Consider the following 27,792-nt stretch of genomic DNA (forward strand, 5'->3'; position numbering starts at 1 on the left):
CTTGTCCTTCTCGGCTTTCACGAGATTCTCATCATGGGGGATGGTGATGTCAACGAGCACGGCCCGGCGTTGCGCTCGATCTATTATCACAATATCAGGCTTATTGGCTACAATAGTCCTGTCAGTGATAATAGATCGATCCCAATAGAGCGTGGCACGACCATTCTCGAGAACTGGCACAGGTGAATACTTGTAGTACGGTACTTCGCGGTCCACAAGGCCGTATAGAAGAGCAAGCTGTTGGTGAATAATCCTGGCTACGAGATTATGTCTGTGCAAGTACTCGCCGTTAGCAAGATGAGAACAACCGGAAATGATATGCCTGAGTGACTCTCCGGGACGGCGGCATGCCCGACAAATGTCGACCGTACCGTCCTTCAGGATATATTTCCGATAGTTGTTCGTCATCATTACTTCGTCCGCAATTGCACAGGCAAAACCCTCGGTTTCTCCGAAGAGGTCCCCGAATCGTAGCCAGTTCACCGACGCGAGCAGGTCCACATCGGGTCCCGTGAGGGCCTTGTAGAACCGCCCGTGTAGCACCTTACTCTCCCATGCCGCCTTGCGATCCGCAGTACTTAGTACCACAGGTTTGCGCCAGTTCTCGTTTGCCAAGGAGAGCGGCGTGAGGTTCCTGTCTACTGCCACCACATCACGATGCATCCCACACTCGTTGTTAAGGAAATAATTCCTGAGATTGTACACCTCGCGGTTGTGGAGATCCTTGGCGTTTAGGAAGCCTCGGCCTCCACATTTCCGTGGGATGTACAATCTCATAACTGACGAGCGTGGGTGTAGCATGCGATGTGCGGTGAGCAGTGATCGGACCCTCCGATCCAGGGCGTCCAGCTCGGTCTGAGTCCACCTTAGTATGCCAAAGGAGTATGTGAGTAGGGGCATTACCCAGGCGTTGAAGGCGCGCACTTTGTTGCCTCCTGACAAAAGACTGTTAAGGACTTTTGTGAGCCGACTGAAAAAGCGCCCCTTCACCGACCGTCTAATACCCTCGTCCTCAATACCCAACGACTGTGACATACCAAGGTATTTATAGGTTTCTGATTCAGAGATAGATCTGAAAGCCATTGTCTCAGAGAGTTGTAAATTTGTTGAATTTACAACCCTCCCCCGCTCTACATGTATAACCGCACATTTATCGACACCAAACTCCATGTTGATGGCACTACTGAAGACTTCGGTAGTTTTCAGTAGGTCCAACAAGTCTTGGTTATTTGGTGCAAATAATTTGAGGTCATCCATGTACAGAAGGTGAGAAATGACTTCACCCTCTCTCCGAAGCCGGCAACCTAGTCCCAAATCTTTCAGCAGGGTGCTGAGGGGATTCAGAGCTAGGCAGAACCACAGGGGACTCAGACTGTCACCCTGAAAGATTCCTCGCTCAATCCTTATAAAATCCTGCGGACCAGAGCGGTCATTCCCGCCTCCTGGTTGACGAAGGACTGTGGTCCACCGCCCCATACACGCGCTTAGGAAGGCTCTCAAAGTTGCATCAACTTTATACAGCTCTAAGACCCTCCCCAGCCATGAATGAGGCACCGAATCATAGGCCTTCTTGTAGTCAATCCAAGCGGCTGAGAGGGCCCCCTTGTTCCGCCGGATTTGTTGGCATATGGTCATGTCTATGAGGAGGAGCTCTTTAGTACCACGGGACCCAACCCTACATCCATTTTGAGCGGAAGCCAAAATATTATTTGCGACAATGTGCGCGTTGATTTTTGCTCTCAAAATGGATGTAAGGAGCTTGTAGAGTGTAGGCAAGCATGTGATGGGTCTGTAGTTTTTTGCTTCCGTGGTACTACCGGACTTGAAGAGCAGGAAGGTGACACCAGTTGTTAAGGAAGGTGGGAGAGAACCAAGCTCGAGGGCTTGTTGAAATTGTGCTGCCAAGCAGGAGTGCGAGCATCGGAACCATTTTAGCCAGAAGTTGTGCAATCCATCTGGCCCAGGACTTTTCCAGTTCTGGGTCGTGCGGATGGCACAACTTACGTCATCGGGGGTGATAGTGACTACCCCCATAGGTTCGATGGACTCGCACTCACGCTCGACAACATTCATCCAACTCCCCTCGGTGTGTCCGACAGGCACCGACCAGATGCTACGCCAGAAGTCAGTCATGACAGTAGGATCCGGCGGCTGCGTGTCGGACTCACGAAGGTTGGTTTCCTCCCACTTTCGGTACACCTTCCTTTGGTCACTCTGGAAAAGACGATTCTGCTGGAATCGATCCACACGCTCTCTGTAGCGGCGAATACGGTTTGCCCATGCATAGACTTTCTGCTTTAGAAAGTCAATGCGCTCCGTAACGTTGGCCATGTAGTCGCGGGGCCTGATATCCGTCCCCGCGAACGCCTGGTTTACAAAGCGCATTACTCGGGGGCGGTTATTGCCCCCCCTAAAGCAGATCAGCTTTGCAATAAGAGTCCTAAAAGAGCTGATACGTCGCTCGATCCGTATTTGCCATGCGGGGGCACCTCCGTCGGTCCTAGGTGCACGTTCAGAGTCCGGAAGCTTGACTCGTGCAACACGGCACGCCGCGATGGCTCCGCAATACATGAACGCGTGCGTATCATCTAAATCTTTACTAGTCCGTAGATATGGCTCTAGTAAAGCGTTTAGGGCTCCCATTAGCGCTAGATTGCGTCTATTCATAGGCAAACGTGGTAATCGTGGCCTAGTGTTGGGAGTGGAGCGATACTGCGTAATCGCCTCATCCAGAGTCCTCCTCAATTGCTCATTGGCTGTACTACTCACACACTGCGCGATCTCCTCCTCGTCGGCGTTGAGATCCACCCGCGGTGCCCTCGGTGCCTGGTCGGGTGTCGGCACCGGATCCGGCGACGTCGCGGGCGGGTCCCGCGCCGAGGTGGAGGCCGCGCAAGCAGAGAGAGCCTCCAGGCGAAGCCGATCAAGTGTCGAGTCATCCAACCGCTTTAGCCGCTGAATGACGCGCACCTGATCCGATAATCGCTGCTCCGACACGGTGATGGTGGGTTCAAGAGCCTGAAACAGAGGCAGTATTCTTGAACGATAGGCGGATAGTTGTGTTCCCCCCTCTGTAGCCCCATAATAGGCGCGCATGACGTTCTCGTTCATTTGTTGAGTCCATCTCATGCGTCGCACTATACCACCGGCAGCGGGAGCCGTGGGCGGGGCAGGATGTCCCGCAGGCCCCAAGCGTGCCGGCAGCGGTGGCCGCCCTCGTCGCGCAGGTGGTCGTGGCGGCGGCGGCGGCGGCCCGCTCTCGTCACTGGACCCGTCTGTGTCAGGCGCCGTTGCGAACTCGTCGCCTGACGACGATGCGGACGAGGAAGTGGACGAGGCGGGCGGGGGTGGTGGGCGTGCGTTGTTGGTCGACTCCGCTGCACGTTTTTGACTCCTCGTAATCATCGTTTCATACTTTTTTACCGTTTTGCCGTAATATTGTATTATTATTTTTAATTATTTTATTTTTTTTATTTTTTATTTTTTAAGTGCGAAAAATCTAATGAATAGGGAATATTACGCGAAACTCTGCGTAGGGGGCGCCAATTCCACAATCCGTCACAATCTAAGGGTCTACCGCAAACGAGAGAGTCTAAATTTTGTTATCTAACCTCTCTATCACTCTTGCATATTCGAGCATATAAGAGGCAGATAGCTGAGAGTCGATTTTCGCTTTCCCGGTAGGCCCTTTGTAAACAAACCGCCTTGATGTATCAATGTCATATTTGATTGTCTGTGAAAACTTGTCAAAAAACAGTTCAAGGCACAGTGTGTATAAATTACTGTAATGGTTTACGATGGGTGCTAGTGCTAGTGCTGCACTCTGGCGGCAGAACATTGCAGTAATACCCCCTATTGTACAACATACATTTCTCTAAAGAGGTTTCCATTATTTCATTTTAGTACGTTAACACCAGATGGCGTTGCGTGAACTCGATGGCATTCCCGCTCTATCGCACCAATACCTACATCAGAGTGAGCGAGATGGACTACGATTGAATTTACGCAGTCGCTAACGTAATTTTTATACATAAGTAGTTAAAAAACCGGCCAAGTGCGAGTCGGACTCGCGCACGGAGGGTTCCGCACCATCAACAAAAAATAGAGCAAAACAAGCAAAAAAACGGTCACCCATCCAAGTACTGACCACGCCCGACGTTGCTTAACTTCGGTCAAAAATCACGTTTGTTGTATGGGAGCGCCACTTAAATCTTTATTTTATTCTGTTTTTAGTATTTGTTGTTATAGCGGCAACAGAAATACATCATCTGTGAAAATTTCAACTGTCTAGCTATCACGGTTCGTGAGATACAGCCTGGTGACAGACGAACGAACGGACGGACGGACGGACGGACGGACGGACGGACAGCGGAGTCTTAGTAATAGGGTCCCGTTTTTACCCTTTGGGTACGGAACCCTAATAATAGGGTCCCGTTTTTACCCTTTGGGTACGGAACCCTAAAAATTACCCGAGTTCCACACATTGTGTAGATATCACTCACTATCTCTATCTACAGTAATCTTCACATGAAAAGGGATTGTAGCCGCCGTGCAGGTCAGGAACTCGACGACTCAAATAAAAAGCTTCAATTCTTATAGTGAACTGATATAATTTTCCAAGTACTGGTTTACAAGGGTTCTTGCCAAAACGGTTAAATGTAGAAGTGGTGGTTATTGTATGAAGGCTGATGAGAGAGTGATTTGCATAATTTCAATAGTACAAAAGGTGGTTTAAATTTAGGTGCCTCTAATTGGCCGCGATACAAAGTATGTGGAGCGCTCCTATTGGTGCTTAAGAAAAAGCTGCCGAATACTAGCCGAGCCCGACGGCCGCGTTTAGCTACTGCATTAGGAATATAGGTATTGAGATTTTATACAAATAAAGGTTGCGTTCGCAACAGGATGGTTGGTATCTGGCGTGATTACAAGATACGTAACTTTTTCGTCAGAATGAGTGACTTTTATATTTAGGTACTTACTTCGTTGGCTTGGGCTATAGTCCCCACGCTGGCCCAAAGTGAAGTTAGGCCGGGTCAGAATTATTTTCATTGTCTTGTTTCTGACCACTAAAGTCTATTTTTTTATTCGGTAGACTAAAATGACATTTCATAGTATGAGATGACACATGATGTTCATACTATGAAATGTCATTTCAGTCTACGGAATAAAAAAACCGGCCAAGTGCGAGTCGGACTCGCGCACGGAGGGTTCCGCACCATCAACAAAAAATAGAGCAAAACAAGCAAAAAAACGGTCACCCATCCAAGTACTGACCCCGCCCGACGTTGCTTAACTTCGGTCAAAATCCCGTTTGTTGTATGGGAGCCCCACTTAAATCTTTATTTTATTCTGTTTTTAGTATTTGTTGTTATAGCGGCAACAGAAATACATCATCTGTGAAAATTTCAACTGTCTAGCTATCACGGTTCGTGAGATACAGCCTGGTGACAGACGGACGGACGGACGGACAGCGGAGTCTTAGTAATAGGGTCCCGTTTTTACCCTTTGGGTACGGAACCCTAAAAATAGACTTTATATCACAGAATAAATAATAGTACCTAGGTACAGAAGATTAACTCTCTAACAAAACGCGTCTAAAACGACAGATATGATATGAGAGGCGCGAGCAGGCGTCCCCGTTCCGTAGCGGTGCGCGGCAACTACTATGGCTAGACACCAAAATTGGTGTGGGCCGCATGTACTTGTAGCGACGCGACGAAATCGCGGAGTGAGCCACGCCTGCCACTATATTCGCTAATTTCGCTTGTTTCTTTCTGATTTGTTACGGAAAAGCCAATTACTATGTAGTGGCCAATAACTATAACAGTCACCCTATTCTATCAAATAAATAAAAAAAAGTCTAGTGCTATTGCATGTCTTTCTAGTCTGCAGGTCGCATTTCTCAACTTTAAGTTTAGATATTTATAATTATTATTCAACTTTAAGTTTCAAGTTTAGATATTTATAGGTCTAGAATTGATTGGTCGATACTCGATTTAGATTACAGATATTTTTCAAAATAACTGATGGACACTTTTATGAATGGAATTCATTAATAAAGTGGCCATACATTTTTTGCAGCTCGCTGTGCCTTCTTGATAATAGGGTATTTGACACATGTTGAATTTAATAACTAAATCTAGTTAAATAGATAGAAAATGAGCAATTTATCACAATACATTGGAAATTTAAAAATATACATGGGAATAATAAAAAATACAAGGCCTTAAAATATAAAAAAAAAATATTTTTTTTAAACTTCCAAATAGGAAAAAAATAATGATACCATTCGATTCCTTACATTTTATTAAAAATAATATTGTATAGCAACCATGTATATAAACGCAATATTTCACTGACAAAATCGCAATTTCCTTGTTTTCCATACATTGAAACGGCTTCTAACGTTACATGATGACGTCACGATGTATTGCCATTTTCTATGAAGCGTTTCGTCAGTAAAGTGCGGGTGCCAGACTTAGACCATCATTTTGTGACTTTTGTACTGCTTTAAGACAATGGGTCCCATACAGACATTTGATCCTCAAAACAAACCTGATCGACTGATACCATTCATAAAATGTCAAATACTTAGCTATTATACGAATAACTATCTATTAGCATGTAGTCGCCAATTAGGCATATCAAAAATATATCGACGGTAGAAATTTCAAATGTCGTAAGGGACATACGACAACATGTCCCTTACGACATTTGAAATTTCCACCGTCGATATGAAAATTCACATAAATTCACGATGGCTATGCAAAAGTACAGTCAGCATAGCTACTAGTTGGCACCCCTGCATATTATTTGTATGCAGGGGTACTAAACTAATAGTTTTGTTGACTGTACCATAGAGAAATATAATAAGACAAGAGTGCTCACTCCATACATCAGTTCAGACTATTAATTTCAGTGTCTACATCTAGCATCGAGTAGCGGAACTATCAGTACTGCTACTTGACAATAGATGTAGCACCGACCGGAAACTCTTATCTCAACAGCATAAGACTTTCTGGTCGGTGCTACATCTATTGTCAAGTAGCAGTACTGATAGTTCCGCTACTCGATGCTAGATGCTAATAGTCTTTTTGGTACTAAAACTGATGTATGGAGTGAGCAATCTATGTATTTTTTTCTCTATGACTGTACCTAAATTATAAGATAAGATGTTATACAAAATATCGTTCTCTGTATGTCTGTACTGTAACCCCTAAAAAGTTAGTACATACTTAGACCTACCTTAAGATGAGTATTTTTAAATTTACGCGTGACGTGTACGTGCGCGTTACTAATTTATTTGACGCGTGATATAAGTAAAACTTAACCTCGTCGTCGTCACATTAATTTAAGACATAATATGAAGTTGATTATTCTTATAAGTAGGTAGGTGTTCGCATGTCATAAGTACTCGGTCACCGCCCATTGAAACTAAAATATATACGCCGCGATAGGAGAACTCGATTAATAACCTGCGAATTGATCAAGGCCAGTAACGTCGTTTCATAACACCTCCGTTTTAGTTTACGTCTAAGGTATCTCCACAAATTTCAACCTAAACCCTTTGCAATAAGGCGAAAATTGTATACATGTTTTTGGAACCAAATTCGTATTTTAATTACGCACACAAAGGTTTTTGTGTTTACAAAAATAAGATTTTTACACATCATTGGACGTTACGTTTTACGTTTACGTTAATTTGTACATATGTACATTTAAAAAAATATATAAAATATGGAAATAAAAAATCAAATGCTCGTACTTATTATTTATTTATTAACAGGATGGTATCGCAACGAACTCTGAGCTCGCACCTATTCTGAGTTTCTAAGCAAAAATGTCGTATCCGCCTATAGGTTTTATAGAGACATACGCCATTTTGCCATATCACGGTAGTATTTGTTTCGTCCCAGGCGCGGCCATGTTGAGACCGATGCGCTGAGACGATTTCCCATCGCTTGACAAGCTACTCTCCTTGAATAAACCATTATAAGCATGAGCTCCGAGTTATTGAGGATTTCTAGGCCATGTTTATACTGGTCAGTCAGAAGGCGAAGACTCGCTGGCGCTCTGTATACGATAAGAATAACTGCTGCTACTTGCTAGTCCCGCCAGTTTAACGCGGGCGCTCGGACGTTACCGCTGTGCCTGCGCGAACGAAACGCACGCAATTCGAAATTCGAACGCGCGTGAAAATTGGAACTTCCGAATTTTAAATTACAAAAATGGTCAAAACCAAAGACGGAGACGGGATAAAAAGCAACCTGATTATAACGGAAGTACAAAAGAGGCCTTGCCTGTTTGATTCTAACCATCCTAATAATGGTGACAGGGCTGAAAAGGCAAGGTGCTGGGATGAGGTGTACGCGAGCGTGGTTCCTGGGTACGCAGCTCTCGGGCTCACGGAGAAGTTTGCGGCTGGTATGTTCACGCGAGTTATCCGCGTCAAATATGTCCACATTATTGCGCCTTATTCCGTTGTGATAAGGCGAAGTGTGTATACATATTTTTGGATTATTATCGCATGCGGGCGCGGCGTTCCGCAACCGGTCGACTTCTGTCGCTGCGTGTTCTTTGTTCGAACCGTCGTTTAGTACGGCTTTCGAAATAACGCTCCGTACCGTGTCCGATTGTACCGGCACGTGGTGTATCTTTGCGCTATTATGAAAATGTTATCACACCGCCATTTTGTATTATTTTAAATTACGAATCATTTGTTTTCGCCGCCTCCTAGATCTTCAGTTTTTCGCTACTTATTTGTGAAAAACAAATGACTTAGGAATATACCTATCTAAAAATGTTTTGTTTTTCACAATATGCAACTTGCTTGCGGGAGTTTTAAAGTACATAGTATTTCGTTATAATCTCGACGATAACGTCGCTATATACGTAAATGGTATAACTATGTATTATCGCTGGGCGTCAACTTGCGTGACTTGCCCGGCGTAGCAATATAACTTATGAAAATACTCGTAAACAAAATTGCAGTAAACTACTTGTATGGACAAGTTATTTATGTATGTAATGTACTAGTTTAAGAATAATTATAGAAATTGGAGAATGTTATTACCTGATGTTACGTCATCGTTTTATATAACTAATGAGTACCTAACCTACCCCTGTCGTGAGGAAAATGCGGCTACCTGCTTAAGCACACGTATTGACTTAGAATCGAGTTAATGCGTATTAAGTCTAAAATTAAATTAACTAGCTGTACCTCCTTCTTGAGTCTTAGAATTTTTAGAAATTTTCGTGACTATTACGATTTAGGTACAGATAAAAATAATTAGTTAACGATATGCCCTTAATATTAATTAAGCAGCATTCTTAAATAGGTTGATAATGACAACCATAAAGAGTTCTTGTTTTTTTTTAAGTAGGTACATGTTTAATTGGCAGTTTGGTACTTACGCCGCGTAGTGTAGCATTTATGTAGGCGTCATTAAAATGTCGTAAGCGCTATTAGGTACATAAAGGACCCTTTTTAAAGGGTCGACACAAATGTGATAATTAAATAATTTATCATTGTTTTTAATTACCCATTGATAAAGCTAATCAGTTCTTTAATGAAACGAATCGCTTATAGTAAATACAAATACGTAGAGACAAACCAAAGAAAGTCTGCAGCGCAATAATTTGACATCGAATTAAAAAACTACATATGACAATGTTTTTTAAGCAGTCAGTAAACGTCATGCACTATGGTATGTGTTTGTCAAAATCGTTTAAATATTCATTGTGTTTTGTGATGAACGGAATAAACATGGTGAAACCTTACAAAACCGTGCGGGAGTTACTTTTCCGCATGACGAATAATTTTACACTTGTAAAAAGTCAGCACGAGGCGATTCAAGCTGAAAAACGACAATGTTTACAAAATTTGGAGTTGATGACGGGTAAGTGGAATGAAACATCTTAATACTTCACCATATGTACCTACTTAGATAATATAATATTGGTTTAGACTAAGGTTTCACAGCAAATTGAACACACCTAATAGGTATAGGCATACTTATGAACTTCCTCTAACATTTCGAGAAACTCATTGGTACTAGCCGGGTTTTGAGCTCGAACCCACAACCTCCATGCTTATGCTCACGGCATGGGTACCTACTAGTTAAAGCTAAAATTAATTTTTAATATATGTTTATTGTTTTAATGGTTTATTTCGTTTTTCCGAAAACTTTAGTTCGCAAATTGCGGGTAATTTCTCTGTCAATCTAATTACGCCTTAATGGGAGTAAAAGAGAAAGATGCTCGCATATTGAGAACTTCGGTGTTCGCGGTAAGCCCTCTGTACCTATTTACCGCCGTCGCGGATATTACAAAAGCTTATTAATTTTGATGAAGCCAAATGTCACATTCTCCCAATATTATTTATCAATATTAGTATATGTCTACATATTAATAGTTACATCTATTATTGGAATGAAATTTACTTAATTTTTTCATAGACGGTAAATATGGTAGAAATTTCACAAGTATCAAGACTATTTAATCCATTTTCTGTGGTGTTGTCGCATACTGATTTTTAAAAACTACTTTTAATCTAGCGCTGCAGACTTTCTTTGGTTTGTCTCTAGTAATAAATTCAACATTCTTCAAAAAAAATAACGCAATAATTATTTCTGACTTTATCGTATACCTATACCTACAGACAGACGCAAACGGGCATTTCCGCTTACGATACCTATCCCATCCATCCAAACGCAAAACGTCGTATCGTACATCAGATGAGACTTGGACATACGACGTTTGGGTTTTTGCCGCAAAAAATATGTAAAAGTAAATTAAAAAAAAATGCAATTTTACAAATTATTGTTTTTGAAAATGTTTATTTAATAAAAAAACGGATACATCAGGTATATACAAGAAATGTGTTATATTTTTTCATATTACTACATATAATGGTGAAATATAGTTAATAATTTATTGTACTCGTCTATATCGGTATTTAAACACGTTTGGCATAATACGCAGTAGATGGTAGATGGTGAATGCCTACGAAAAGCATTAAAATATAATGTACTTACCTAAGTTACCCTCTGACGTTTTTCAGTTTATAGAAATATTGTGTTACGTATTCGAAATTTTAAGATTTTAAAGACTTCTATGGCTCCGTAATACAGCTGACTGTACCTATCTTTACTCCTTACAAACCAATTCGTCTATGAGAGTAAACCCGTTCCGCGCGTCTCCCGGATATGATCCGTCAAACCGCGACCCGAAATAATTGTTATACCATTCATACCGATACCCAGGTAATTTTTACATTCTGTGTTTTCTTATGAACTTTAAACAATTTTATTATTTAAAAAAAATTAGGTACAAATTTTAATTATAACATCTATGACAAATTAACGTAACCGCCAATTAAGTATACTTATGTAATTTATTTAAATAAACAGTACAATTAGCTATTATAAAATACGTAAAATTTAAGGTACGCAACGTACCATGTACGTACATTAGGGTACTGTGGTCCTAAGTTATTGTTATTAAGTTTTTGCTTATTAAGGCAAAAGGTACCTACTAGTCTCGTTAAGTTGTTACTAACAGGAAGTAGAGAACGACCGTGGTTAGTGTCGACTTGAATTACAATGGAAATTAAATTACAGCTATCAAATTTACTTGCAAAAATTATACTAGAGCAAATTTGCAAGATATTTCATCAACACTTGTTACTCATCAATGCAGTGCGAGAATAAAATAATCTAAACTTCGCGCTCGAAAAAAAAACAACCGTCAATGTGTTACCAAGAACCACTATCTTGAACCAATCATAAAATTAATCTTACATACATTGCGCGGTTTGTAAGTATATCTCAGCATTTTCAATAAAGTAGCCAAGGTAAAAACGCAATGTATGAATACACAGCGATGTACTAGTCAACTGAATTATCAAGTTGGCTGCATTGGTGCGCGGTGCGGTGTTCGTGACTCAATAGACGCAAGGGGCCGGCCCGCCCGTCTCTCATATCGAACATATACTATCGAAACCTCGTATCTATCTTTATCATTCTATTGTAAAATACACCTTTTGTCTTGTATATAGAGCACAATTTAAAAACAATGTAGAGGATAGATATGAGCGTGTGAAAGTGAAGAGTGTATAATATAACACGTAATGTACTGTACGTCTCAACGCTAATCTATACAATGCTCGTTCTACACGACCTTTATTGGAGTCTCTGCAAGGAAACACGTCGATGAATAATTGGAAAATTTGGCCTTTACAACCTCTTTCAATTAGGAACATCAAACGCGTATATAGGTATTTCGAAGGGTTTTCATTCAACATATCCGAATATTTAATTGGACAGTACGATACTCAGCTTGAAACGGAATCTTTAACAAAAGGGTAGATAAAATTCCTACTTACATTTATATGTAGGTATATTTTATACTTTTAATGGGCACTAGTTTAATTAACAATAGACTTTTTATATCGTACTTTTTTAATAACCAATATACATTTAGTAAACAAATTTAATTCTTCTCTTGGCTGGGACGGAAAATAAAATAAGTTTTTGCGTCATTTTTGCGTAGGTATGGTACTTACCTTACGGCACAAACAACATTTCGTGTTAAACGAAACCGTAGTATGTACCTATTTCAAAGATGATAATAACAAATCGTGACACTTATTTCATATCCAAGTTATAATAAAAAAGACTATAATTCTGTTGTCCAATTGGAAGAATTGATGAGCAAATCGACATAATTTCATTTTCAGATGACGAATCGCTCACAAAATGGCTGAATTGAACGCCAAGTGTACAATCATGCCACAGAAATTATTAATTATATTCATAGAGAAAGCGTTTTTATGTTTATATGAATAGAGTTTAAATTGAAATATCAGTACTTTGACTTAATTACTTGCGTGCGGTAAATATATCGTCGCAAGGAAAAAACTAATATGCACAAACGCACGTATTTTTTGTACATATCATTATTTTACGCGACGTTGTGTAAAAAGGAATCTTTGATCGATTAACGCTGCCAGTGCTATGCGTCATATGTGTCTTAATGCATCGTTAAAAATGGCGTAAGTGCCAATTACATCAAATAAAATCTCCACTTACATGAAAACTATTTCTAAAAGAACACTGCAGTCATAGTACCCTTTTTTGAGTACATAAATGTAATCGAACCGCCGAAGCATCGTCGAACAGCTTTCTTTAAAAAGAGCGTAAGTGCCATAAAAATATGGACTTATGCAACTATGTACGCTTTTTGATTACAGCCATAATTATGCATCCATTGTACAGTCTGATACTATGTTTGGCTTTTAATATTTCTATTCAAATAACTGTATAATTACTCTGTTCTAATAATGCGGTTGTTTACTTGATTTGATTATAATTAAAATAAGTTTAAATTTTAGTCACCTGCAATATGTTACACAATGAAGGCCGCAAAAATATCTGACACGATCTTATTAGTAGAGCCATAAGAGCGTGTCACATATTTTTACGGCCTTAGAAGAGTAACATATTATTGCAGGTGACTGTGTACCCTGGAACTTGAATTTTATGAACGTATCCGCCACACGTATTCTGGTGGAATGCCCCATTGAGGGTTGCCTATTTTGCTCAGGCTCAGGCTTTCGAAAAAATACGGATGATACCAGTCAGGTTCACCGCCGTATTTTCCTTAAATAGAAATAAGATCGCACTTGTTGCATTTTATAAGGAAATTCTTACGGAATTTTCTGTTGTTATTATTCTGCGGATAGGTTTTTATGCAAGCCAAAAAAATCGTATAATTTATTAAACAAAGATGGAAACATTTTATCATTATTCATCCATTACCTATACCATTTGTTTCCACATGAAAATATACGGGTTTGTCATTTGGTAGTTGTTATCAAATTTAAGTAGTCTATTTTTTACATATTTGAGGCTTTACCCGAAAACGTTGTTTTGCATACTTCTAAGCAGAGTAGGGCAACTTGTTTATGTGGAATAAAACAGCCTTGATTGGCTTTAGCGCCCACTCACTTTTTTCGTTTACTTATACGTTATATTATTACGCAATAATATGTCTAATAAATAAAATATTCTAGTAACCGACCAACTTCCATGCCAGGGTCTATTTACAAAGAAATCGAAGTGTTCTAAATAGACAGTGTTAAGAAAATATTTAATTAGTGGCTCTGTGAGCTGTATATAGACCTCGCAAATTAAAATAAAAAAATACTTCATTGAGTTGAGTCATCATTAATGCTTGACTCACATTGGTCTTAAGTGCCATAGACCCTAATGACACTTAAGTCCTTTATGCCAATTTCTACCATTTTGTACATTTTCTTAAAAACTAAACGACAGAAAAATTATAAAATTTCACGAGAATCGGTTGAGAATTGCGACCTGTGGAGGAGAACATCCGGACATACGAAAGCAGATTGTCCGAGTCAAAACGGAGACCTATAAAAATCGTATTGAGTCTACGATAATCTCCTGTTACGTAGTCGATTAAAAAAGAACCGAATTTTCGTGAAAAGTACGCAACATTGCAAGGCGTTATCCGTAATTCGATTATTTACTCGCGAATTAACAAAGGACATGACGGGTCACTTTGATTCGGACGATACAACCTCCGAACCCAAATGACGTAAGTGACTTAATGCCACTGAGCCATTTAGTGGAGTCAATATAAAGTTAAAGTTACATTAATTGCACAGTCAAATGTTTCTACACGGGTGAATTATATATCATATTGAATACCCGGCTGCGAATTAACAACTTGATATCTGTTCCCGTTTTTGAGAAATAACATTTTTTTAATTTTATATTTTATACTACCTAAACAGTAATTTCACACTAGAGATTTTTTGAAGAATGGGCTATGAAGCTTACACGACTACACGGTCAAAATTGCTCCCGACAATAATATTAATTATAGATTTAATGAAAAAAACAATAACTTTGTAAGTTTTTCATGACCGAGAATATCCCACACTGAGAGAAAAGTTTACTATTGTGGTTAATAGTATTTGTTTCGATCATGTTTAATTTATCTGCCTGAGGAACTGCTATATTCGCAGAATAGCAGCATGATATTGGAAACAAACAGCAAATAATGTTCTACACAATTAATGGACACTTCTAGTTTTTTGACAGTAAGTGTACAAGTTATTGAAGAATAACATACTTATTTTTCTCGCAATTATTAAATCAATTTCCAGCATAAAAGGTCAATGAAGTATGCTGTATTTCCAGGCTTCCACAGAGGCCAAGTCAAACTTTGTTTAAGATGTCAAAAAGATATCATTTTGTTATCATTCGCCCAACCGTCTCGCTCGCACCAATACATATTTCATCTAGTACGAGTGAAATGCACGCGCGAATGATATAAAATGACATCTTTTATAACAAAGTTCGAATTAGCATCAAGGTATATTAGGAAAATATACCTTATGACTTATGGCATTGCGTTAAGGTTTAATAATTCAATGCATAAAGTGTCTGTGTTTATGTGAAAAATGATAGGTGTCAATTTTTATATCTATTCACAAAACGTTTAGAATACAGGATGCACAGTCAGATATAAATCGACCCTTGAAGTCTTACAACTATCTATGATACTGGATCTCAAGCTTATTTGGTTAGTAAGTACCGTCCACCAAGTTATACTTCGAATAGCCACCCGGACAAATTCCAAAGCTAATTTCGAATTTTAAAATTTGACAATTCACGAGAAGAGTAACGTAACGTCAAAGGATATGTTTGTCCCTTTTCAACGATCCTGTCATCCGATGCTTGAGTAGAGTGAAACTAAAAGAAGCAAATGTCAGCAATTCGTAACGCGTAGTTTTTGTTAGCGTTAGCGCATCGCGACATGAGAACTAGTATGAGCCTGGCCCTCGATTACGTATAATTGCAAGGAAACTTGGGATCAAGTTATCTTAGTCAATTTAGAGCAGTTGGAATTCAACTCATTGTGAAATTTTTGAACGTTTTCAAATAATTTGTTGGATTAAGTAGTAAAAGTGTTACAGTGTGTTATATATTTGTGATCTACTTACAAGGCCCTTTCATTTGGTACCCCACATGGTATGTTTAAAAGAAAAATGGTAAAAACTTTGCGTCATAGCAACTACCCTCACCACTTTCGCGCTTGTCATCTCATATATTTGTGTTCAGGATATTATACTGAATGCACTGATACCAAATATACTCATATCCGAGACGACATGAGCGTAAATTTTTCTAGAAGACTTTTCGAGAAAAGGCCAGGCTACAATATCTTTACAGGTTGATTGATACTGAGTGTATTAACACCATGTTCACCCATATCCAAGACGATATGAACGAAAAGTAACCTAAAGCCACCCTACCAACATTTTCGTAACAATGAGAGATTATTTCTTGGAAATAATGTTGTAATATAAACTCCTTGTAGAGCACCTACCTGCGAAGAGATCGTGCTGTCAAAGTTGTTAATGATTTAATATAATATTGTTAATTAACTAAAGTTTTATTAATGCATCATTTCATTTTATACACCGCGGGATTTAATAACCCGAAAGATTTAAATCACGTATTTTTGACGACAGTACGAGTAAATAATGTTATATCAACATGGGTCCAATTATATATTTTAATTAAACTACTATTTCAGTACAAATTAAATCATATTAATTTACCGCTTCTTTGTGAACAAACCTTTATTCAGAGAGTGAGCGAGTTTAATTAATCTCAAGTAGAGAAACAGAGAGCGAGCATGACATTTCATGAATCACTCCGATATCATACGATGCACGGCGAATGCAGTGACATGTGTTCCATGACAAGAAGTGTCAAGTTATGTCTAGGATCATGTTTACGTTGAAATTATTTCAATTGATTGGCACCTCAAAATACCACAAATTGTATCAAAACTTTATTAATTACTACAACAGTAGGTATAGTGCAGTTATTATTGTTGAAACTTTGCGATAAAATCTTTTCCTTTGAGGTAACCAATGCCATTAACCAAAATTATATCCGAAAGAAATCATGCCTCTTATTGTTTTAACTCATACTACAGCTGGAAAGGGATGATTACTTGAATGACCTTTTGTTAAAATATCGATCATGCTTATCAGTACGTATTTTAAATTCTCGATGTGTTGATTTATACTGAGTAAAGTAAAATAAACAACTATGTTAAACAATTACGCTTTTTTATTAATTTAATGAATTAGGTTTTCGAAGTGTGTACCACCGTTTTCAGCACAAAGATTTAATTTTAAACGGATTTCATTATTTAGGTTTACAAAAGTGTTCTTTATTTCTTCGGAAGCCGTTCGAATTTTTATTAATAATTCTTCTCCAGAGTTCACTGGTGTTGAGTATTCCTTCCTTATCTTTCAGAGTTCCCCATAGAAAAAAACCAATGGCGTTAAGTCGGGTGACCGGGCGGGCCAGATTAGGACGTTGCTTCCACGGCCAATCCACCTCTCAGGGTATTGTTCGTCTAGCCAATTTACGAACTTCTAGGCTGAAGTGGGTCCGTCGTGCCGGAAGCACATAGTTCTTCGGGTTTCCAAATCCGTACACAAAGTGAATATCCGCTAAATGAATTTTATTTATTACAGTCAATCAAATTTAAAGATGTTATCTTGCGCATATCTTGTGTGACATATGAAATATGTCATTTTATTGACATCAATTTCGTCATTTTCGTCAAACTATCAGCCAGTTATCATAAAGGTAAATAGTTTGTACTCTCGTGATTGAGAACAGAACAAAATTTCGGTAGTGAAACCTTTTTGTAGGATATCAAACTTAATTAAGTGAAACTGGCTAATAACCATGTAGTTAGTGCGTCTGCGTGTAAAATTAGTTGGTGGCTACGTCACGCATAAGGGTGTGTTAGAATTGAGATTTTTTTACTTGTGATTTGTTTTAAATAATTAATATCTCTTAAATTAAGGGTTTTTGGACTATGTGTTATATAACTTTATATACTCTAATTAGGCTCTAAAATCGTTGGTTTAAATCTTTCGGGTTATTAAATCCCGCGGTGTATATAACCCTATTACCCTTTGAATGACCTTTTTCACGTTTTCTACAGCAATGCAGTCGACTGCAGCAATTTTGAAGCGCGACATTGCTACCGACTGCATTACTGTGGTAAATGTCAAAATCGAAGTTCCTATCTGGATTTTGGCGTCCATTAAAAATAAATAATCAAAGGAGGTCATCGATCAAATGGGCCGGAGGACAAGCCATCGTTAACTGGTAGAGAATGCCTTATGGCATTAAGTCCGCCTCTTGTACTATAAGGTTTTTCTTTTGTGCAATAAAGATTAACCACTTTATTCATAAACTTTACGGGCCTGATTTAGTTCAATTATGTTTATCCCTTACTTACAAATACATAAGTTAAAGTGACAGATAAGGACAAACGATTATTACTATTATTAGCTAATTGAGGTTTGTAGCGCGTTTATGAATAACGGGGGTTAAAGAAATAAAATAAATACAGATGATGACAGTAATTATATACGCATTTTATTACGGAAAAAGATTTAATATTGGGTGTAAATGAAACGGGAATTGGAAATATAAAATAAAATGATATTATATTATTCATTTCCGTAAGTCAAACCATCATCTTTATTAGCATTGACATAACGCTCAACTTCGCACAAACCGTATGGTTTTTCACTAAGGAGTGATATATTCTCTTTACGCTAAACTTTATGGTGGGTAGACAAGTCTGTATACTTCTTTGGAACTAACTGCCATAGTCTGTCATAGCCATGTCATAGCCTCATAGCTGACATATGTGACGTATAGGAGATACCGCAATGCATGCATGCATTGCGCGTTTTATAGGAGCTTGGCCTGAGGTGTGTTAAGTAAGCGCGCAACGCATACCGATGAAACTGGGTAAGATAGTCATGGGAGAATTAACGGTCGACCGGATCGCGAACTCTCGGCTGTTGAAGCGGAACAATCGTCTGCCGCGAACATTGAAGTGAGACGGAGATATGGAAGTCGATAAAACGTTCTCTACAGTGAATCAGTACCCGCCATTTAGGGTAATTTAAATAGCTTGGATGATTTAATAATGGTTTTATTCCATACAATATTACATATACGTGGGAGATTTTTTGTTGTTACACTAACATGAGAAAGAGATTTGAGAAAGTGAAAAACAAACCCACTGTCCATTTTCTCGAAGCAACGAAAACATTTTCAAAACAAAAATGGTTAATAGTAATTAAATGGATTAATTTACGTGAGAGATTTTTTTGTAGGATATAGTAAATATACAGAGCTTAATTAACATGTAATTGTTATGTACACATAGTTGTTATTTTTATATAAAAAAATATTTTTAATAAAGAAAATTATTGGGAGCTGGTTTTGGTGTCAAGCTGGGAGAAAATATAAATACATAATGAGTATATGTTTGAGAACTGCATATTAAAAAATCTCGAGTGTCGGATTCATGTTTTGATATATTTTTTCTATTTTAATAATAATTTGGATTTATTAAAACCATGTGACATATTTTGTGGAGATTTTTTTTTAAATATAGTATTTGCAACATAGGTTATCACATCTCAAAAAATCTCTAGTGTGAGAATTCATGTAGAGCTCTCATACATTATGAACTGTGCTGACCCGCCTAATTGTATTCTACGTAAGTGGACGTAAGTGCCATATTGCCGCTAGGACATTGTATTCTTTTGGAGACAAATTTTATTTACGCACTTGTTGACTATCCGGTGGAATTAACACGCAATAATTATAGTTGGAGGATAATGAAAGGAGACGCGTGATTTTGATTTCTACGGGTTATAAGTGCGAATATGTTTAAATATTATACTTATAATTATGTAGTTTTAATTAAGTGTGTAATGTGTTTAATAATTACATATGTCTGTTAGTATACTAATTTCGATATAGATGTTTGTATATGTATAACCGTACACTTACATTTTAATATACATATATGTCATTTTCCAAATCGACGTGGGCAAAACGTCGTATGTCACATTATGTGTTTTTAACTAAACTGTAGTTTTTACGGGTTTTTAACTAAGCTGTAGTTTTTTTCTAATGTAGTCCACACAACATTTATTCATATATTATTCATAACATAAGCAATAGATATTTTAATTAAACATTTGTAACCGTTTTTTATATAAAATAGTGTAGGTAGGTCGAGATTTCACATGTTTAAAGGTCCCAATCCTAGGTATATTCATACTATGTATTTCATGCTCAGTAATCTCAGTATTGGTAAAAAAAAAATTACATGTGGGACTTCATAAATTATAGAATTTCATATGAATTGTTTAATCTAACATGGGCGAATCACCTTTTACACCTAGGTACACTAATCTCTCCACAATATGTGTCGTTATATATGAAAAGGAACCTTATCGTCGATGGCGGTTACGCCATTATTAACGATGCGCCGATATAATTACAGTGCCGCGCGACGCTGTGAGGCGTAAGCGCCATCGACAATAAAGTCCCTTTTCATAGATAATGCCCCATATTTTTGTTCAATCGAATATTTCGCTTATAAATAATGTATTACTTTATATCTACTTATATACAATGATATTATATGACCATAGATAGGTTATACTCATACTTGAGGAGGACAAAAAATACTTCCATATTTATTTCTGTGCCTACGAAGAAATCTGTTATTTTTGATTAGTTTTCTCATTAAATCCATCTTTGTCACACTCGTTGTTAAACATAAGGTCGTCTCTTTCTCTTTCGGTGTGCGAGCTCGTTAGCACGTGCACATTTCTCGCTTGTCCAGCCGCGTCTAAAGGAAACTTGTCCAATTTGTCACAAGTTAAGCGCTTCAATTTTGGAACGCCTATAACCTATCTTGAGTTATAAATCATTGCTTATATACACCAATATTAAATTGGGAACCTGGTTTCATAGTAATTCCGTTCTTGGGTAACTCCAAAGACGTGAAAATAGTAATGAATTGAAAATGAGTATAAATATAAATGAGTCGTAAAGCCAAAATACTCAGATATTCACTCAAATGTATTAAACAGCGTAACACGATGCAGTCGTGACCCGGTTCTACACAAGCTTTGCTCTTCAACAAACAAACCCACCTTTATATTAACAGCTGGCCAATAATATACCTTATGTATACACAATAAGGTTTACAAATGATCATTTAAATGTGACAACGATGTTTCTAAGAACCAGTTTAACACAGAGCTCCGAATGCAAAGAGATGTTATGAATGAAGGGACCGATATATACTAGATACGTTCTACAGTCGAGCGAACGTATTTAGGTTGCTTATCGCGGTGACGTGGTATTGTACTACGTAATCTAAGTATTTCTAGTTCTAAATGAGTGTCGTTAACGTGGTAGCATTTCTATTATAATATAAACTTGTTACTTATTTACTATTGTGATCATAATTTAATTGAGTATTGTTTTCAATAGGGAGTTTTACTGCAATGTTTTGCCGCCAGAGTGCAGCACTAGCGACTTAAGTATACCATAGATTATAGAGTAACTGATACATACTGTACCTTAAACTGTTTCTTGACAAGTTTTCACAGACACTAAAATATGACACTGATACTAATACTAATACTAATTCAACAATTATAAAATACAACTGCAACTACCAAATCAAACTAACGTTAATACAATTACTTAGAGACGGTCTCTTAATGTCGAATTACATAAAAAAAAACTATAATAATAATATTAAAATAAAAACAAAACAGATACATGGAAAATAAAATCTAAACTCTCTCTCTCTTAGATTTATACCTATTACGTAATAAAACAAATTGCAAACTCGGATCTTTAATTCACTCCCTCCTGCGGCTGTCGTGAATTCTGCAGAGAAAATATGAGGAAGTAACTAATATGTTGTAAGTGCTATTATTGAATCGCGTTCTCCATCTAAAGCTACCATTAATATCTGGGAGACCGAGCATAAAAACTCGAAAGTGCGTGTTTTCCCAAGAGATAGACCTAGTCAGATCGATTTTTCGCCCCCGAAAACTTAGAGCTGTTTCCGACATCCCCGAATATGTATAAATAAATAATATAATAAATAATATAAATAATATAATACTAATATGTATAAATAAATAAATATACAAGAATTGCTCTCGTTTAAAGGTATAACATAAGATACAATTATGCAACTAAGCGAGAACGAAAAATTAACAAGAACATAATAAAGTGATTTATTATGTTCGCGGAAGCTTAACTCGGCCCAATTCGAACAATGCTATAATTAGATGTCACAGCGATACGATCCCGATCTGTTAGTATCAATCATGAAATCATCTTTGGACACTGAGAGATCGGTATCGTATCGCTGTGACATCGTATATAAGCATTGTTCGAATTGGGCCGTAGTAGCTCGGCACCGGGGCTGGAGCATTTTCCCGGAAAACGCTTTATTGATTCTGTTTTAATGAGAGACACGTGTACATTACCTTAATTATATTATATTATTGAAAAGGTTTTATTGGAAAACTTAAAGGCCGTGGCAGGATAAGGGACCATCTTGTGCCTTAACAGCTTTTCGGCCTGATTTTTTTTCTGATGATGGGTCACGCCATTAGTAAGTGTTATACTAAATTTCAGTATTCGATTCGTCTTATTTTTGAACAAAATAAATAAATAAGAAAAAATAATTTTCATGAATAGTTCCGTTTAAATGCAACTAGGGCTTGCAATTCGAATATTCGAATATTCGAATTTGTCGAATATTCGACCTGTTTTGATATTCGAATATTCGGCCGCTCAGGTTTCGAATATTCGAATATTTTTTATTGCTATAAAAAATCTATGTCATCCGCTGTAGTTACAGTTTCTGTGTGTTTTACGGGTATTTACAGTGAATGAGGAACGGTAGGTACCCAAATACGAAGGAAATAATATTTTTACTGTATTCCTCTCGATAGACTTCGTGAATACAGTGAAACCTAACTCAATTTAAAAGAAAACGAAATTAAAAAGTATGTTATTTTTACGGTGCGTAAGTTTTAAGTTAAAGGGTTCTGTTTATTCAGTACAAGCGTACGTTTAAAAAAGCGAATTTTTGAAGTCTAAACCTTGCCACTTATCGCAATTCTCAAATTTAATCATACCAAACCTGCCCAACTTTGTAATCTAACCATGCACCTTTAGCTGACGAATAATCCACCCAGTACTCAACTAACTTTTTCCCTTAAATATTCCAATATTATATAATTAGCCGACCATTATAGGAATAATAACTTGCCAAAACAAATAAAGTCAATAAAGATTCAAAATACAATGAAATTAAACGCCTTTTTACAGGCCTCTGAGTGATTACAAGTTAATTTAAATCGGAAAATAATTACCTACTAAAAAAAAATATCTTGCATACCTAGGTGTTTGGATGATTAAAGTTATATTATTTCACGCAACGACGCATTTATAATAAGTTTTATCTAGAAATATTAAATACGTCTAATTTTGGCGTTTACTTGTTTTTATAAATGTGGGCATCTTATAAATAGTGTGATGATAAAATCTAGTCAATTAAGTGGATTTCTGCCAAATATCCTTAGTTTTAGCAATATGTGAAAAAAGCTTTTGAATAAAACGATAATAAACCGATTTCCCGTTCCTTTTCTTATTTTTTATAATATTCGAATAATTATTCGAATATTCGAATACGTCGCCAGAAAAAGTCGAATATTCGAATATCTGAAAGTTTCGAATATTTGCAAGCCCTAAATGCAACTAATTATTACGTCGTGCTTTGCACATATAGTACACTTAGTTAATACCCGCAATTTGTCCCTATAAACCGGATAACACTCCATATAAAAAAATAAAAATGTATGTGTCAACATTTTTCAATATTTTTTTTTCTAACTTGTGAAACAGAGACACTTCCAATTTTTTTACTTATAATAGGCTTTTTAATGAGCTATTAACATATATTTAATTCAAGCTTCTAACAATGGTGTGAGCTCGACTCTGCCACTTTCGAAATAACCGTTAATTAATTAAATGTAAAAATAAGAAAAAATCCGTCTCAACACTCTTTTTTTTTAAATAGCCTGTTTTAGTGTCCCACTGCTGGGCAAAGGCTCTCCCCTTGATCTCCACAACTCCCGTTGTTGTGCTATTTCCGGCCAGTTACTGATGAAGGCGTCTAAGGCCCACTTGCACCATTTCACTAACCCGGGGTTAACCGCTTAAACCTGGAGTCACCATGGTTACCAGTACAATTGGACACTTGGTTAACGGTGTAATCGCTCAACCCCGGGTTTGTGGGATGGTGCAAGGGACCTCAGTTCGTCCCGCCACACGGTGGGCTGAAAATCGGCCTCCATAGAAATAGAAACCGAAGTCTTAAATTTGAACTTTTTTTTATTGGAATAGCTTTTGTTAGGTTTTGTTATGTCCCAAAATTAATCTTAGCTAATTTGGTTGGAAAAATAATTAATTATAATTTTTTTTCAAAATCTTTGTATGGCGCGTATCAGAAAAAACGAGTTTTCTCCGAAAATAAAAAGTTAACCGTAATATCCTGACAGATAATTTTAAAACCAATTATTCTTGATTTTTCCACATAATTAGAATTTTCCTACGGGGTGCACTTTTTTTTTAAAAAATCGATATATATTTTTTATTTTTATTATTTTATTTTTTTATTTTTATACGGTTATACTCGTTATTTTGACTACAAAAAATGAATTTGAGTTTGATCGAACCAATAACTTACGCGTAGTTAATTTTTGTTCTAAGCAAATGTATGGAGCGTACGAGTAAAAAGGATTTTTTTTCAAAAATTAAATGTATACCGTAATATCCTTGCAGATGATTTAAGTACCAATTATTAATGATATTTTGACATAACGCGAACTTTTCTACCGTATGCACTTATTTAACAAAAAATAAAAAACTTATTTTTTCATGCTGAAATAACTTTTTCTCATTGTTTTAATCAAATAAATAATAAACATACAAGAGTTACAAGTAGAAAATTGAAAATAAAACCATTACATCCTTTACATTATTACCTTTGTATCCTCTTTATTACATTATCTTTGTACTTAATGAAACAATATTTAACAAATTTGACATATTGACAACTGATGAGTCTAAAATTAATGATCGTTAATAAGGTCCGGTTACAATCATTAGTAGATACTACGAATTTACTTAATTAAATAAATATCAGTAACATTATCAATAATTGGTTTACATAAAAACAGAAATAAGTATATGTAATGCTATCCTAATTAAAAGTATTCTAATGCTAATATTGGAATCCTGAAAGTTTAGTTTTCCTGGTCGCTTACTTCCGAATCCGTGTCCATTTCAGAATCAGGGTACACATTTGAGGTATCTGTCACTTCTTCTTCTTGAGGTTCCAGACAAATGAATAATTCTAAAGTTTCAGGGAAGAAAGCCTGTTTCTTTTTTCCACTTATTGTTGGCCTCATTGAAGAAAGGACAGGATCGGAAGACAAAAGTAACATATTAAAAACATCCCTGTTCGAATCTTGTCTCGTTTTTTTGTAAGTCCAAGTTCGTAATAAGACTGTCCATGGTTTATGGTCGTGTAAGTTAGCGGTTAAGAAGCTCAAGATGAACTAAAATATAAAATGTACCCCTTACCTATTTATTGCTAGTACTAATGAACACCACCATTCTACGAGTATATCATTGCTATTATAATTAGTTTTACGTCTAATTATAAGCATAATGATTAAAACCTTAATGATTAAACTGCATTCATAATATCTACTAACGATTGTAACCGGACCTCATTAATGATCATTAATTTTAGACTCATAAGTTGTCAATGTGTCATTTGTTAAATACTGTTTCATTAAGTACAAAGATAATGTAATAAAGAGGATACAATGGTAATAATGTAAAGGATGTAATGGTTTTATTTTCAATTTTCTACTTGTAACTGTTGTATGTTTATTATTTATTTGATTAAAACAATGAGAAAAAGCTATTTCAGCATGAAAAAATAAGTTTTTTATTTTTTATTAAATAAGTGCACACGGTAGAAAAGTTCGCGTTATGTCAAAATATCATTAATAATTGGTACTTAAATCATCTGCAAGGATATTACGGTATACCTTTAATTTTTGAAAAAAAATCCGTTTTACTCGTACGCTCCATACATTTGCTTAGAACAAAAATTCACTACGCGTAAGTTATTGGTTCGATCAAACTCAAATTCATTTTTTGTAGTCAAAATAACGAGTATAACCGTATTAAAATAAAAAAATAAGATAATAAAAATAAAAAAATATATCGATTTAAAAAAAAAAAAGTGCACCCCGTAGGAAAATTCTAATTATGTGGAAAAATCAAGAATAATTGGTTTTAAAATCATCTGTCAGGATATTACGGTTAACTTTTTATTTTCGGAGAAAACTCGTTTTTTCTGATACGCGCCATACAAAGATTTTGAAAAAAAATTATAATTAATTATTTTTCCAACCAAATTAGCTAAGATTAATTTTGGGACATAATAAAACCTAACAAAAGCTATTCCAATAAAAAAAAGTTCAAATTTAAGACTTTGGTTTCTATTTCTATGGAGGCCGATTTTCAGCCCACCGTGCGCCATCTATGTCTGGGCCTGCCACGTCCGCGCTTTTTTTGCGGTATCCACTTGGTGGTTATACTAGCCCACCTCTCTGGATGCATGCGACGAGTTATTTTATTTATTTTATTGCGGCTACTTACACCACCCCGAATGTTCTTAAAAAATTAATAGACCCTAATCTCGCTAACTTTGTATAAGCTTGGCAGTATGAAGGAATACATATCCCTATAAGCTTTGTACTTGACATAGAACTGGGCATGAAAACTTAGCGTGATCTAACTCTATTTTTCTTAATCCACTACTGCAGGATTTTTGACACGAAAATAACAACGGGAAATGGGATTTCGTAATTTCCATTATTATTAAATAAGGAATAAATAAATAACAATCGTCAGTTTTTATGGTAAGTATTGTAAAACTTCTTCATGGATTCACGAGGCATAGGCATATAACGCTTTTTAAATTCATATTTGGAATGACGTTCCCAAGGCGCTTAGTCATTCGGCCAGCCAGTGACTCCGTCCAGAAACGTTCCGTCGTCTACAGCTACATATCGCTGCGATGGTAAACTTGGTAACATTCTCTATCTGTGCCTTTTCGAATATTCAATTGTTTGAACACGTTGCTTCATAATATTTATCTGTATAACAGCAACGCTTAGGAGCGCTATAATTTGTATATAAAGAGTTACGTAAAATGTATACAAACATCATACAATACAAATAATCCAATGAATAAAATAAAAAATAAAAAAAGAATTTGAGACTATTGGTAGGATTGATACTATTGATAGGTAAAATCTACGCTGGCGCCATCTGTAAAATGCTTCAACCAGCCAATCCCATTGGGGCTTACGTTAAAAAGCCTCACATTTTAATTACAACCCCTTTAAAAATAACGTATACGCCAACTGCGAGAGGCTAAAGTCCCGTCCCGTCACAAAAATCGTAGGTTCGTTCTTATTCTTATCTGTTCGTTCGAATATTTACTCAAAGTAGCTTCAAAATATTTATCTATAATAGACCCAAGTATAGGAACGCTACATTTTATAAACGGAGCTCACAATCGTAAGATTTTTGTTGGACCTTTTTCTATTGTAATTACGCGAATATGCATAACTTTAACGTAGTCTGTGCTAATTAGTGATGTGAATTCGCCTGTTTCAAATCTGTACATGCCGCAAAGAGCCATTAACATTTATAGTCATAA

The 27,792-nt window shown here is 36.8% G+C and overlaps 1 protein-coding gene and 1 long non-coding RNA gene across 2 annotated transcripts in view; one reads left to right on the top strand and one right to left on the bottom strand.

Annotated features, from left to right (window-relative positions):
• The first annotated feature begins 8,106 nt into the window (after nucleotides 1-8,106).
• The window catches only part of LOC134658821 (uncharacterized), a 36,623-nt gene continuing 16,937 nt past the window's right edge, over nucleotides 8,107-27,792 (top strand). The window contains exon 1 of the mRNA XM_063514484.1: nucleotides 8,107-8,424. Within this exon, the coding sequence (XP_063370554.1) occupies nucleotides 8,229-8,424 (196 nt within the window). The 5' untranslated portion in view covers nucleotides 8,107-8,228. The remainder of the gene's footprint in view (nucleotides 8,425-27,792) is intronic.
• LOC134658740 (uncharacterized) lies at nucleotides 24,808-26,546 on the bottom strand. The gene is made up of 2 exons (XR_010097723.1): nucleotides 26,166-26,546; nucleotides 24,808-25,016 (listed from the first exon to the last, which is right to left on the bottom strand). It is a non-coding gene; the product is annotated as an uncharacterized LOC134658740 (long non-coding RNA).

The sequence above is a fragment of the Cydia amplana genome, chromosome 23 (assembly GCF_948474715.1).
Source record: "Cydia amplana chromosome 23, ilCydAmpl1.1, whole genome shotgun sequence".
In the NCBI taxonomy this organism is placed as follows: domain Eukaryota; kingdom Metazoa; phylum Arthropoda; class Insecta; order Lepidoptera; family Tortricidae; genus Cydia; species Cydia amplana.